The 14349-nt window shown below is 40.3% G+C and overlaps 1 protein-coding gene across 1 annotated transcript in view; it reads left to right on the top strand.

The window, feature by feature from the left end:
• The first annotated feature begins 243 nt into the window (after window positions 1–243).
• Window positions 244–14349, top strand: part of LOC133555177 (transmembrane protein 47-like) — a 29585-nt gene continuing 15479 nt past the window's right edge. The window contains exon 1 of the mRNA XM_061904731.1: window positions 244–723. Coding sequence (XP_061760715.1) covers window positions 495–723 — 229 coding nt within the window. The 5' untranslated portion in view covers window positions 244–494. The remainder of the gene's footprint in view (window positions 724–14349) is intronic.

Raw genomic sequence — 14349 nt, 5'->3', positions numbered from 1 at the left:
TCTCCATATACTTATATCACCTTCTTCAACAACCCACCTTTATATAGACCTCTTACGGCAACACTGGAGGGACACCCTGAACTGTTTGTTACAATAGCATTTCTAGAATATTCGGCGGGCCACTAAACAATTAGCTGCGGGCGGCAAATGGCCCCCGGGCCGCACTTTCGACACGAAACCATATCAGATAGTCACGTAACAACCTCTCCTTACTTACGTCGCTTATATGAGCTGAGCCGCGTCCTGCCGCCATGGCTCCCGATAATTGTCTCGGCGTGCTTTCCTCCTTCTAGGACCCAGTGAGTGTACCTGCCGGTCCCCCAGGACGTGTGACGTCAGCGGCTTCAGTTCAGGAGCTCCCGGGTGCTCTGCTTCAGTCGTGCCCAACAGGCGCATTTCCCGTCAGGCGCGCAAAGGCGGCGGAGGACACACCCACGAAAAAAAAAAAAAAAGACCCCGACTTTTCTCCGCGTCCTCGCCCCCGCTGCGGCGACATGTCCTCGGCCGTCACCGAGACTGAGGAGTCGGTGCGGAGCTCCGCGCTGACGCCGCTCAAGCTGGTGGGGCTGATGTGCGTCTTCCTGGCGCTGTGCCTGGACGTCGGTGCCCTGATGAGTCCTGCGTGGGTGACGGCGGACGACCAGTACTATCTGTCTCTGTGGGAGTCCTGCTGGAAGCCGGCCAGCACCGACAAGTGGCAGTGCAGCAGCACGCTCGGCTCAGGTAAGAAAGGGTCCACTCACACGCTATGGAGACACTCTTCTAAAGCACAGGTGTCACACGGAAGGCCCACGCATCATTGTATTTGGCCACTCAAAATATTCGTCTGTAAAGTACTTTATCTTTAATTACTAAATCTATGTTCTTTACATTATGAAAACACAAGCCCCGTTTCCTTTTGAGTTGGGAAATTGTGTTAGATGTAAATATAAACGGAATACAATGATTTGCAAATCATTTCAACCCATATTCAGTTGATTGCACTACAAAGACAAGATATTTGATGTTCAAACTCACAAACTTTTTTCTTTTTTGTTAATGATAATTAACTTTGAATTTCATGGCTGCAACACATGCCAAAGTAGTTGGGAAAGGGCATGTTCACCACTTTTACATCACATTTTCTTTTAAAGCGGAACATTATCACAATTTCAAAAGGGTTAAAAACAATAAAAAATCAGTTCCCAGTGGCTTGTTTTATTTTTCGAAGTTTTTTTCAAAATGTACACCTCCCGGAATATCCCGAAAAACTGCTTCAAAGTGCCTGATTTTTACCATCGCTATATCCACCCATCCATTTCCCTGTGACGTCATACAGTGCTGCCAATACAAACAACAATGGCGGTTACCACAGCAAGATATAGCGACATTAGCTCGGATTCAGACTCGGATTTCAGCGGCTTAAGCGATTCAACAGATTACGCATATATCGAAACAGATGGTCGGAGTATGGAGACAGATAGCGAAAACGAAATTGAAGAAGAAATTGAAGCTATTGAGCGAATAGCTATTGACGCTATTCGGCCATAGCATGAGTGTACCTAATGAAGTGGCCCATAGCATGGCTGCCTTATTAGCATCACCGGTAAAATGTGCAGACCAAACGATCAGGACTTTCGCATCTTGAGACACTGGAGCAACTTAAATCCGTCGATTGGTAAGTGTTTGTTTCGCATTAAATGTGGGTATCTAGTTTCAAATGTACATACAGCTAGCGTAAATAGCATGTTAGCATCGATTAGCATAGCATGTTAGCATCGATTAGCTGGCAGTCATGTCGTGACCAAATATGTCTGATTAGCACATAAGTCAACAACATCAACAAAACTCACCTTTGTGATTTCGTTGACTTAATCGTTGCAAATGCCTCTGCAGGTTATCCATACATCTCTGTGCCATGTCTGTCTTATCATCGCCGGGAAAAATGTGCAGACACTCTGGCAAATTCAATGGGGGTCTGACGGCAGATTTCTTGCCAGTGGTGCAACTTGAATCCCTCCCTGTTAGTGTTGTTACACCCTCCGACAACACACCGACGAGGCATGATGTCTCCAAGGTTCCAAAAAATAGTCGAAAAAACGGAAAATAACAGAGCTGAGACCCGGTGTTTGTAATGTGAAAATGAAAATGGTGGGTGTGTTACCTCGGTGACGTCACGTTCTGACGTCATCGCTAAAAGAGCGATAAACAGAAAGGCGTTTAATTTGCCAAAATTCACCCATTTAGAGTTCGGAAATCGGTTAAAAAAATACATGGTCTTTTTTCTGCAACATCAAGGTTTATATTGACGCTTGCATAGGTTTGGTGATAATGTTCCCCTTTAACAACACTTAGTAAATGTTTGGGAACTGAGGAGAGACCTTTTTGAAGCTTTTCAGGTGGAATTCTTTCCCATTCTTGTATTATGTACAGCTTTAGTTTTTTTTGTAAGCATTTCACCAATCTCGCGCACTTTGCAAATTATACGTAATTTCCATTGTGCGCGAACAATTTGCATATCGCAAGACGAGATTTAAGACGGGATTTTGTGGATGGTTTAGTCATTAACCCTACATTATTATATTTTATAAAAAGTAAACCAAGTTGTGGTAGTAGTTTAGTCAGTAGTTTAGTCGTGGATGTACACTTTATAGTGGTTGGGGTTAGGGTTGGACTGATTTGAGGGCAGTACTCAGTTTTATTTACCTGACTACAAATGAATAGATTTACATAAGTATTTAATAAATTATTTTGACACCAAAAACATGTATTTGCGCCCATTGATTTGCAAAATAATAATTAACTTAGAATTTCATGGCTGCAACACGTGCTAAAGTAGTTGGGAAAGGGCAAGACACTTTACCCACCTGCTCCCAGTGCCACCCAGACTGGTTTTAAATGTAACTAAGATATTGGGTTTCACAATGTAAAGCGCTTTGAGTCTTTTGAGAAAAGCACTATATAAATATAATTCACTTCATTTCATTTCAACCCATTTACCATTTATCATTCTTAACTATAGTTGGATCTGTTTAGCAGAGCTTCTAAAACTTGTAGCTCATCCTCCTTATGTTTAGGATCAACAATATTAGTTTATGGATCATAATTTTTCCCAAAGTAATTGTTGTCGCTCCCAAAGTCTGCATGTTTTGCATTGTTGTTGGTGATGAAGGGATCCGCGGTTCATACCTCGACGTCATGCGACGACTTGTCCGGCTAGCTCATTATCTCTCAAAATGGCTTCTGAATCCCTGTGAGATTGATTGTTTGATTTACTCGCTAAGTTTGGAAGTCTTCCGGTGTCACACATCAGATATATATGATAATAGCTTCAATATAGAGACAACTTGCTTTTCCTTTTTAGTAGTACTTTTAAGTTAATGAGAGAATACGCACAAAGCTTGATTTGACTGACAGTGAACGAACACCAACATTTTAAAGGCCTACTGAAATGTGATTTTCTTATTTAAACGGGGATAGTGTCATGTGTCATACTTGATCATTTCGCGATATTGCCATATTTTTGCTGAAAGGATTTAGTAGAGAACATCGATGATAAAGTTCGCAACCTTTGGTTGCTAATAAGAAAGCCTTGCCTTTAAGGGAAGTAGCGGACGATGTGCGCGTGACGTCACGGGTTGTGGAGCTCCTCATATTGTTTACAATCATGGCCACCAGCAGCGAGAGCGATTCGGACCAAGAAAGCGACGATTTCCCCATTAATTTGAGCGAGGATGAAAGATTCGTGGATGAGGAAAGTGAGAATGAAGGACTAGAAAAACAAAACAAAAAAAACCAAAAAAACTAGATGGCAGAGCGATTCCGATGTTATTAGACAAATTTACTAGGATAATTCTGGAAAATCCCTTATCTGCTTATTGTGTTACTAATGTTTTAGTGAGATTATATGGTCCCACCTGTACAACTTGAAAGTCGGAGGGGTGTGGCCACGGCTGTGGTGACCGCCAGTGTCTCCGAGGGAAGCCACGTTTCTCGACGAGGCAAAGGCAGGCGATGGGGCCGGGCTGCCTCCTCCCACAGGTCGGGGGCGGCCTGTGGGAGGAGGCAAGAGAGTCCGCTGCTGCCTCTTTGACAGGTGCAGGAGGAACGACGCAAGCTTTCTGCTCAAGTCTACGGTAAGAGTCGACTTATTACCACCATTTCCTCACCGAAACCTGCCGGTTGACATGTGGTAGGGAACCATGTTCGCTTGACCGCTCTGTTCCATAGTAAAGCTTCACCGTCATCTTTCGGGAATGTACACAAGGAAACACCGGCTGTGTTTGTGTTGCTAAAGGCGGCCGCAATACACCACTTCCCACCTACAGCTTTCTTCTTTGACGTCTCCATTATTAATTGGACAAATTGCAAAATATTTAGCAACACAATAGTCCAGAATATTGTGGAATTATGTGATGAAAAGAGACGACTTATAGCTGTGAACGGTGCTTGACCAAAATGTCCTCTACAATGCGTGACGTCACGCGACGTTTTAGCTTGATACTTCCGCGCGAAAATTTAAAATTGCAAATTAGTAAACTAAACCGGCCGTATTGGCATGTGTTGCAATGTTAATATTTCATCATTGATATATAAATTATCAGACTGCGTGGTCGGTAGTCGTGGGTTTCAATAGGCCTTTAAGGTTGCTCTACCAAGAGTGCGTATCTTGGACAAAGGTTCCTGGTGACATACAGTATTTACTGTAAGTCAAGGTGGAGAATTCTGCGTGGCCAAAATCTGCACCTTTTGCGCATCTTTCCCCTCTTTGTGCGTATGGGAGAATTGGGCTATCGGTGAATCGTCAGACATGTTTTCACTTGGCTGTTACCGGAAAAACGCTATTTTTCTTGGAACAACCTGAGAAATGCTGGAGAAACTAATCTGGAACCTAAATCTGGAATTAGTGAGCCTTGCTAGAAACAAACAAACTCCAATTTACTTCCACTGCAAACTGGCAGCTGATTACAAGCAGACCATAAAGTTTAGTTTTGTAAGTATTTTACTTCTCCACATTAATTCTACCTTTTACGTTTACGCAGGCTTACGAAAACACCATTCGGTGCTCTGTCTGCTGCCGGAATCGTGTGTGTGTGTGTGTGTGTGTGTGTGTGTGAGTGTGTGTGAGTGTGTGTGTGTACATGTGTGTGCGAGCACCATCAGCGGCCACATTGAGCTGACCTATTTGTGGACAGTCTCTTCTGAATATTTCAGGTCACACCCTTATTTCCACATTTTTATTGCTTCATTGCACAGTACTTCTTTCGCTTTTAAGTCCACCCGTCAACCAGCACTTCACTGCTCTCCAAATTGTATTGGCTGTTCAATGTGTCAGTCGTTAGGATTGGATGTAATTGGCCCGAAGCGGTGTAGTTCTATGCCACGGTTTTTGTATGATTAGGTTTTGGACAACGTTAATGCCTGTAATATGTCTAAGGTTTTTTTTCCACAAATTGTTGACTCGGTACCAAGTCTCTGTAAAGAGTGGATATCGTGTCACGGTCGAGAATGTGGTGGCAAGGTGAGTGAGTGAGTCAATTGCTCTGTTGAGTGTTGCTGGGTCAGGTTTGGTTTTGGAATTGGATTGCATTGTTATGGTATTGCTGTGTATTGTTTTGTTGGATTGATGGTATTAAAAATTAAAATCGATTCTGAATAGCACAACGTGAGAATCGCGATTCAAATTCGAATCGATTTTTTTTTCCCCCAGCCTAGCTTCTATCCCTCCATTTCATGCACTCCTCTGTCCTTCTTTGTGAGGAGTTATGCAAATTAATGGCACGTAAGCAAAGGATTTTTTTATGGTGTTTGTTTTGCTTCTGGGGAGGAGCATCCTGTCACTGAACAGATTTTTCTGCACACTGATGATGTCCTGCAGTGAGTGGCTGGTTTCATGTTTGTTTTTTCTTTGTTTGCTCGTCCAGCCTGAAGGGATTCTTCCTGAAGGTGCTGCCTCCCCAGCAGACCACAGTGTAGAATATTACACTGATACACCCAATGATGGCTGTGTTATTTGCATACTTCTGAATGTGACACAGCTCAGAATCGGAGCAGAAACTTGTCTGAGGTGTAAAGTGTGAAGAGGAAGTGGACCAGCACAGGTGCTTGTGCTGCTGACCACTGTGTCAAACGTGACGACCTCCAACAGTACATACTGTAGTCTGTCAGTGAGGTAGCTGGAGAGCCAGGTTTCCAATTGTTTTGCAGAATGTACATTCTTTCCTTCAAATCAATGTCCATTTTTGTTAAATTGACCTGTTTATGTCACTGCCTCTCAGACTGGCTGATTGACTGACGTCAACTTAAGTGGTTTTTGACATAACTGAAATTGAAATTCTTTCATCTCCGTAATATCGCTAAAATTTGCTCCATTTCGTCCACTAGTGACGCCGAGATCATTATCCATGCGTTTGTTACGCCTCGTCTCGATTATTGCAACGTATTATTTTCGGGTCTCCACATGTCTAGCATTAAAAGATTACAGTTGGTACAAAATACGGCTGCTAGACTTTTGACAAGAACAAGAAAGTTTGATCATATTACGCCTGTACTGGCTCACCTGCACTGGCTTCCTGTGCACTTAAGATGTGACTTTAAGGTTTTACTACTTACGTATAAAATACTACACCAGGGGTCTCCAACCTTTTTGAAACCAAGAGCTACTTCTTGGGTACGGATTAATGCGAAGGGGCTACCAGTTTGATACACACTTAAATTATTTAATTTAATTTATTTTTATTTTTTGTTTTTATTCAGTCATTGGTGGAGCTCCGGATAGTATTTGAATGTCGTTTTTAATATTTTTGTGCAGCACTTTGGAAACATTTTGTTGTTTAAATGTGCTATATAAATAAAATGGATTTGATTGGATTGGATTGGATTAAAATAATGCCAGAAATAGCCAATTTGCTCAATTTACCTTTAACTCTGTTATTATTAATAATTAATGATATTTATCTTTGTGGAAACACTGATCATCTTAAGGATTTCTGACAATAATAGATATTTTTGATGACATGTTTTAAATAGGTTACCATCCAATCTGCACTTTGTTAGAATATATAACAAATTGGACCAAGCTATATTTCTAACAAAGACAAATCATTATTTCTTCTAGATTTTCCAGAACAACATTTTTTAAAGAAATTCTAAATACTTTGAAATAGGATTTAAATTTGATTCTTTAGATTTTCCAGATATGCCAAAATATTTGTTTTTTAAATTTTAATCATAATAAGTTTGAAGAAATATTTCACAAATATTCTTTGTCGAAAAAACAGAAGCTAAAATGAAAAACTTAAAATGTATTAATTATTCTTTAAAATAAGAATTTTTTTTTTACTTGAACATTGATTTAAATTGTCAGGAAAGATGAGGAAGGAATTTAAAAGATAAAAAGGTATATGTGTTTAAAAATCATAAAATCATTTTTAAGGTTGTATTTTTTTCTCTCAAATTATAAGAAGCAAAGTAAAAAAATAAATGATTTTTTTTTAAACAAGTGAAGACCAAGTCTTTAAAATATTTTCTTGGATTTTGAAATTCTATTTGAGTTTTGTTTCTCTTAGAAGTAAAAATGTTGAGCAAAGCGAGACCAGCTTGCTAGTAAATAAATACAATTAAAAAAATAGAGGCAGCTCACTGGTAAGTGCTGCTATTTTTAGAACAGGCCAGCGGGCAACTCATCACGGTCCCGCAGGCACCGTGTTGGTGACCCCTGTGCTACACGGTCTAGCTCCAGCCTATCTTGCCGATTGTATTGTACCATATGTCCCGTCAAGAAATCTGCCTTCAAAGGACTCCGGCTTATTAGTGAGCTTATTAGCGGGCTATAGAGCGTTTTCCGTTCGGGCTCCAGTACTCTGGAATGCCCTCCCGGTAACAGTTCAAGATGCCACCTCAGTAGAAGCATTTAAGTCTCACCTTAAAACTCATTTGTATACTCTAGCCTTTAAATAGACTCCCTTTTTAGACTAGTTGATCTGCCGTTTTTTTCTTTTTCTCCTCTGTCCCACTCTCTCTTGTGGAGGGGGTCCGGTCCGGTGACCCAGGATGAACAGCTCATCCAGAGTCGGGACCCAGGATGGACCGCTCGCCTGTGTATCAGTTGGGTACATCTCTGCGCTGCTGGTCCGCCTCTGCTTGGGATGGTTTCCTGTTAGCTCCACTATGGACGGGACTCTCGCCACTGTGTTGGATCCACTTTGGACTGGACTCTCACGGTTGTGTTGGATCCACCATGGATTGAACTTTCACAGTATCATGTTAGACCCGCTCAACATCCATTGCTTTCGGTCCCCTAGGGGGAGGGGGGTTGCCCACATATGCGGTCCTCTCCAAGGTTTCTCATAGTCATCATTGTCACTGACGTCCAATTGGGTAGGACTTTTCCATGACCTTATGTGGGTTCTACCGAGGATGTCGTTGTGGTTTGTGCAGCCCTTTGAGACACTGGTGATTTAGGGCTATATAAATAAACATTGATTGATTGATTGAAACGAGCCCCGGCTTCTGACTACGTCCAGACACAAAAAAATTGTGATGATAAAGGATTTCCTCTGACATGGTTGACTTCCATTTGTGCACATTTCTATCTAGATTATTGTGTTTTTATATGATATTTTATACTTGAGCTGCTTTTGTCTGTCTTGACCATATTGACAAAGTTTTGGTACATCTGCAAACCTTTTCTTTGGTGGCTAAAAAATCTAATAAAAAAAATAATAAGTGCATTTTGTTAGTTGCTGTGGTAGAATCTTAGTTAATACAGCCATGCTTTTATTTTGAAACTTAGTTTCACTTACCACAAAGTAATTGTCGGCATTTTTAATAAAGGAAAGCTGTATCTGTTTTTTGTAAATTTCGCCCATCATCCACAATATTTATACGAGTCAAGGACACAGACATATTTACATTCACGAAAAACTGCTAGTACGAGGCAGCTAACAATGCAAATAATGGGGATAGGATATATTTTGCCCTCTAAAAAACACCCAGCAAAAAAAAAGTGCAGTTTTCCGATAATGCTGTGCAATTAGTTATGTTGCCCTTGTGGTTTCACACTTCTTAGTGATAATATTAAGGATAACGTTATCAACACTACAACACATAACATAAACAAACCATTTTTTCATTTGTCGACATCTGTTTTAAGACATCCATCCATCCATTTTCTACCGCTTATTCCCTTTCGGGGTCGCGGGGGGCGCTGGCGCCTATCTCAACTACAATCGGGCGGAAGGCAGGGTACACCCTGGACAAGTCGCCACCTCAGACAGTGGTTCTCAAATGGGGGTACCGTAAAAACTACAGCAAACAGTTGCTAAATAGCACCTGTAGAATAGTAAAATCAAAAATTGTTTATTATGCAGTGGATTCATGAACACCAAGAAACAGTAGATAACCTAAATCAGTACGGTTGTAATATGTACAAAACCCATTACTTTACTGTGAAGTACTGTACTGTAAAGTTCAAATTTAAATGACGATAAAAAAGAAGTCTAAGTGGAAACAGTAAAAATATTTAAAACGCATTCGTAAATACTGTAATACAAATTCTCTAAAATGTACGGTTTTATTTTAAATTTAAAGATTGAGCAGATTGTACATTGTGTGACGGAAACATGGCCGAGAGCCGGTGAGTCCGCCCCTCTTAATGAACTTCTGCCTCCGAAGTATTCCTACTTTATTTCTCCATGGTCGTCCGGTCGAAAAGGAAGACCATTAGCAGTTGTTTTTGAAAATTACTTTAAATGCCGTCAGATCCACTTGAAATCCTCCTTTTCAAGCTTCGAACTGTGCATGTTTGAGCTGGAGGGGGCATGGCTTCCAACTCCAGCTGAATCTCAGGAGAAAATTTCTTCTGGGAGGTTTTCGGGAGAGGAGCTGAATTTCGGGAGTCTCCCGGAAAATCTGGGAGGGTTGGCAAGTATGCTCGCAATCGACGTAATGGGCACCCCTGACTTAGATGAATTACTTACCATGAATTGATTAATGTGGACCCCGACTTAAACAAGTTGAAAAACTTATTCGGGTGTTACCATTTAGTGGTCAATTGTACGGAATATGTACTGAACTGTGCAATCTACTAATAAAAGTATCAATCAATCAATCAAAGATGATCATTATTATCAAACCATATTATATCAATGTTTACATCCAGAGCAGCCATCTTTTACACCAAGTTGGGGCTCGTAAGAATGCTCAGACTTTCCCAGTAAGTAATCTGACCTCAAGGGGCGTTTCAGTTAAATTTCCGACTAGGAACTCGAAAATTTCGACTTGCCAGTATTAATGGAACACACCATATACCCACCATCCTTTCACTTTTATCAGAAATAGGTTCTGGTTCTTACGGGTTAAATAGGCCAGTCAAAGTCAAATGATTCATGAAGAGAATTGTTTAATTGAAATACAAATGTGAGAGAAACAATTTTCTGCTATGTAAAATTTCCATGAAAAAAAGAAATGTGAAAGCCACTCATGCAAATGAGTCTCAGGCTGTATTATTTTTAGTTGTGCTTCATATTGCTCGTTTTTCTTATCTGACTTTTACCACATCTGGGCTTGTTTTGCTTTTACCCGGCCCGATAAAAGAAGGAGCAAAATTGATGTAGCAATATGGGCCAAGGCCTGTGTGCGATTTAACTGCACATTTACACTGCCACTATCTATAAATACAGCAAGCACAGCTTTTTTAGTGCAGGCTTTTTGTCAACTTCGGTGTACTAAGTGCTCCTTCCCTTCCTGACCTTTCTCTCAGTTTCATGGCCTCTTTCCTCCACTCTTGTAACATAACTCTGTTTTATCTTCTTTCTTTCCTTGCCTCCACCTTCATTTTCAGCCTTCCATCCAACAACATACGTACTTTCATCACATCATCCTGGATTCACTTCTCATTCCTCCTGTCAATTTTCCTTGCCTTTGCGCTTTTTATCCAGTTCTTTCCAGGCGTCGCTTCTATTTTTGGAGCTGTCGCTGTGTCGCTTTTGATCCGTATCTGTGTTGAGGTATGAGATATCGTAAATGACTCCATCACCCCTAACAGACTTTGCTCTTGTGTGGATTTTATTTTTAGAGCAGCAATGATCTATTTTTGAAATATTGGAAAACCTTTTCAACAAACAATTCATAGTATAATTTCCCCAAATTGTCAGAACATCATTTCTTGAAACCACTGGCGGACTGTGCATTTCCCACCTAGGCCTTCAGTGATGTCCGACTTCAATGATCTCCTCTCAAAATACCGTCACTACATGACCATTGCTGGAGAAAAACCATGCAGGAACACATTTACTGGGCATTGAATCACATCCATAGTGTACAAAACTGGTTATTTTCTGGCGCATTTACAAATAAATTAATCCACATCAGCAATTAAGACATATCTTACCATATTTCCTTGAATTGCCGCCGGGTATATAGTATACGCCTGCCTAGAATTACTGCCGGGTCAAACTCGTTTGGCAAAATAATTAGCGCATGCTTAGCATTACCGCCGGCTCAGGATTAACGCCGGGTCAAACTCGTTTCGCAAAATATTATTTTTATTAGCGCATGTCTAGAATTTCTGCCGGGTCAAACTCGTTTTGCAAAATAATTAGCATATGCCTAGAATTTCCCCCGGGTCAAACTCGTCACGTCACGAGTGACACTTCACCTGTCATCATTTTCAAAATGGAGGAGGCTGATTTCAATCATTAGAAATCGCATGAAGGGAAGAAGGTTAATAGCTATTCAGTAGGATTTAAGGTCCAAGCTATTGAATATGCTAAAAAGAACAGTAAGCATCTATGTTTTATTAATATACCGTAGCTGCGTGTGTAAAATATGAGTCATTAAATGACTCCCACCTCTTGGTGGTAGAGGGCGCTAGTGATCCTTCTTGTGAATACTCGGCTGCAGAAGAAGTGACAACAAGCAGCAAGAGTGAGCAGCGATCGTTTATTTTTTCCTCTCGCTTGCACTTTTAACATGGAGGATTACATATCTAAAATAAAATACTTCTCTAAACTGGACTTTCAATCGAAGCAGGAAGTAATAAAGGAAGATCTCCATCGAGACAGAGACTTTTAAAACTGAAGAAAGATAAGGAAGACTTTTATAAACAAGTTATCGATGCTTTTGATCAGAAGGAGCTGCGCATGGACTTCATTTATAAGTAAAGGTAAGACCATAATATTGTTTTTATTTTTATTTTTATTAAATGTGCTTTTTATGATGGTATCCTTACATCACACTCTAATTTATAAGCTCAGGCCTAAATTTACCGCATGCCTTTGGTAAACGCCGGAGTGAGAAGAGGTTTTAAATTAATTAGCGCCCCGGCGGCAATTCAAGGAAATACTTACTGTGGTACTGTCAAAATTAAAATGGCAAAAAATATATTAAAAGTGAAAAACTAAAATATTTGAACTCACAATTTGTAGCACCCATTCGACGGCGTATAAGCCCGTGGTGCCCCTCGTCGTCATTTCCCCATTTCATCACCAGAACAGCTGAGCTAGCTTTTGGAATTGGCCGACATTGTCTCACAAGATGTAGTTTCTCTTTAAATATCCTTCTTGAAAATTGCCTTGTAAATATAAATCGGCCACCAAATCAACGTTTTGTTTTCCTTCTCTGCTATACCGGTCTGACTACGGCACAAAACTTCCTGCTAAATTGCAACTTGTGATTGGATACTCACTTTGGAATGACAAGTGAGTGTCCAACCACAGTCTTGTTAACATCAGGCGACTTAGATAGGCTACTGTCAACAACTTTTGATCTGATTGGCTATCACAACTGTCTATTGTTGATTCTGAAGGTCTCGGGCAGATTTGGTACAGCATGGCAACATATAAAACAACCGCAATGGAAGGAGCATAATATGACATGAAGATAATATGAATACTTTTAGATATTTAGGAAAAGTAGATTAAAAAATGACTTTAATCTTTAATTATGATCATGATTTCTGGTTATGTTAGGCTTGAAGCCTACACCCGTTTTGGCCTTGCACAAAAATGCAAAAAGTCAGATTACACTTCCCAATTGATTGATTGATTGATATTTTTATTAATAGATTCCACAGTTCAGTACATATTCCGTACAATTGACCACTAAATGGTAACACCCGAATAAGTTTTTCAACTTCTTTAAGTTTGCTTGTTTTGGGAAGTTTGCAGTTTTGGTTTTAGTGTCTGCAGTGAGGTGGCGACTTGTCCAGGGTGTACCCCGCCCTCCGTAGCTGAGATAGGCGCCAGCGCCCCCGTGAGCCCAAAAGGGAATAAGCGGTAGAAAATGGATGGATGGAAGTTGTTTAAGTCGGGGTCCAAGTTAATCAATTCATAGTGATTTCTCAAACTTTGCCATCAAAATCAAACCATCAACTTTGATTGATTGATTGAGAAGTTTGACATCTTAAAGAATTGAATCCATATAATGCATTAAAAAGGCAAATGGATGGCACAAAAATCAAAAGGTTTGTTTCCATTGTCGTCCATTAAATATTCATCACATTTGATACATTCAATAATAAAAGATATATAACCTGTCACATGTATATTAAAAAATGATAAATTATGTACCCCGCCTTCCGCCCGATTGTAGCTGAGATAGGCGCCAGCGCCCCCCGCGACCCCAAAAAAGGGAATAAGCGGTAGAAAATGGATGGGAAGGAAATTATGTACACATACACAGTATACATGTCAGGTGATTAGAAAAACAATATATACACAAAAAGGGGGATGGGGGATTTATACACTATGTACATGACACTATGTACATGACACTCTGTACATGACACTATGTACATGACACTATGTACATGACACTATGTACATGACACTATGTACATGACACTATGTACATGACACTCTGTACATGACACTATGTACATGACACTATGTACATGACACTATGTACATGACACTCTGTACATGACACTCTGTACATGACACTATGTACATGACACTATGTACATGACACTATGTACATGACACTATGTACATGACACTATGTACATGACGCTATGTACATGACACTATGTACATGACACTATGTACATGACGCTATGTACATGACGCTATGTACATGACGCTATGTACATGACGCTATGTACATGACAATATGTACATGACACTATGTACATGACACTCTGTACATGACACTCTGTACATGACACTATGTACATGACACTATGTACATGACACTCTGTACATGACACTATGTACATGACACTATGTACATGACACTATGTACATGACACTCTGTACATGACACTCTGTACATGACACTATGTACATGACACTCTGTACATGACACAATGTACATGACACTCTGTACATGACACTCTGTACATGACACTATGTACATGACACTCTGTAC

This window comes from Nerophis ophidion, linkage group LG06, assembly GCF_033978795.1.
Source record: "Nerophis ophidion isolate RoL-2023_Sa linkage group LG06, RoL_Noph_v1.0, whole genome shotgun sequence".
NCBI classification, from domain to species: domain Eukaryota; kingdom Metazoa; phylum Chordata; class Actinopteri; order Syngnathiformes; family Syngnathidae; genus Nerophis; species Nerophis ophidion.
This window is presented reverse-complemented; position numbering and strand designations above follow the sequence as displayed.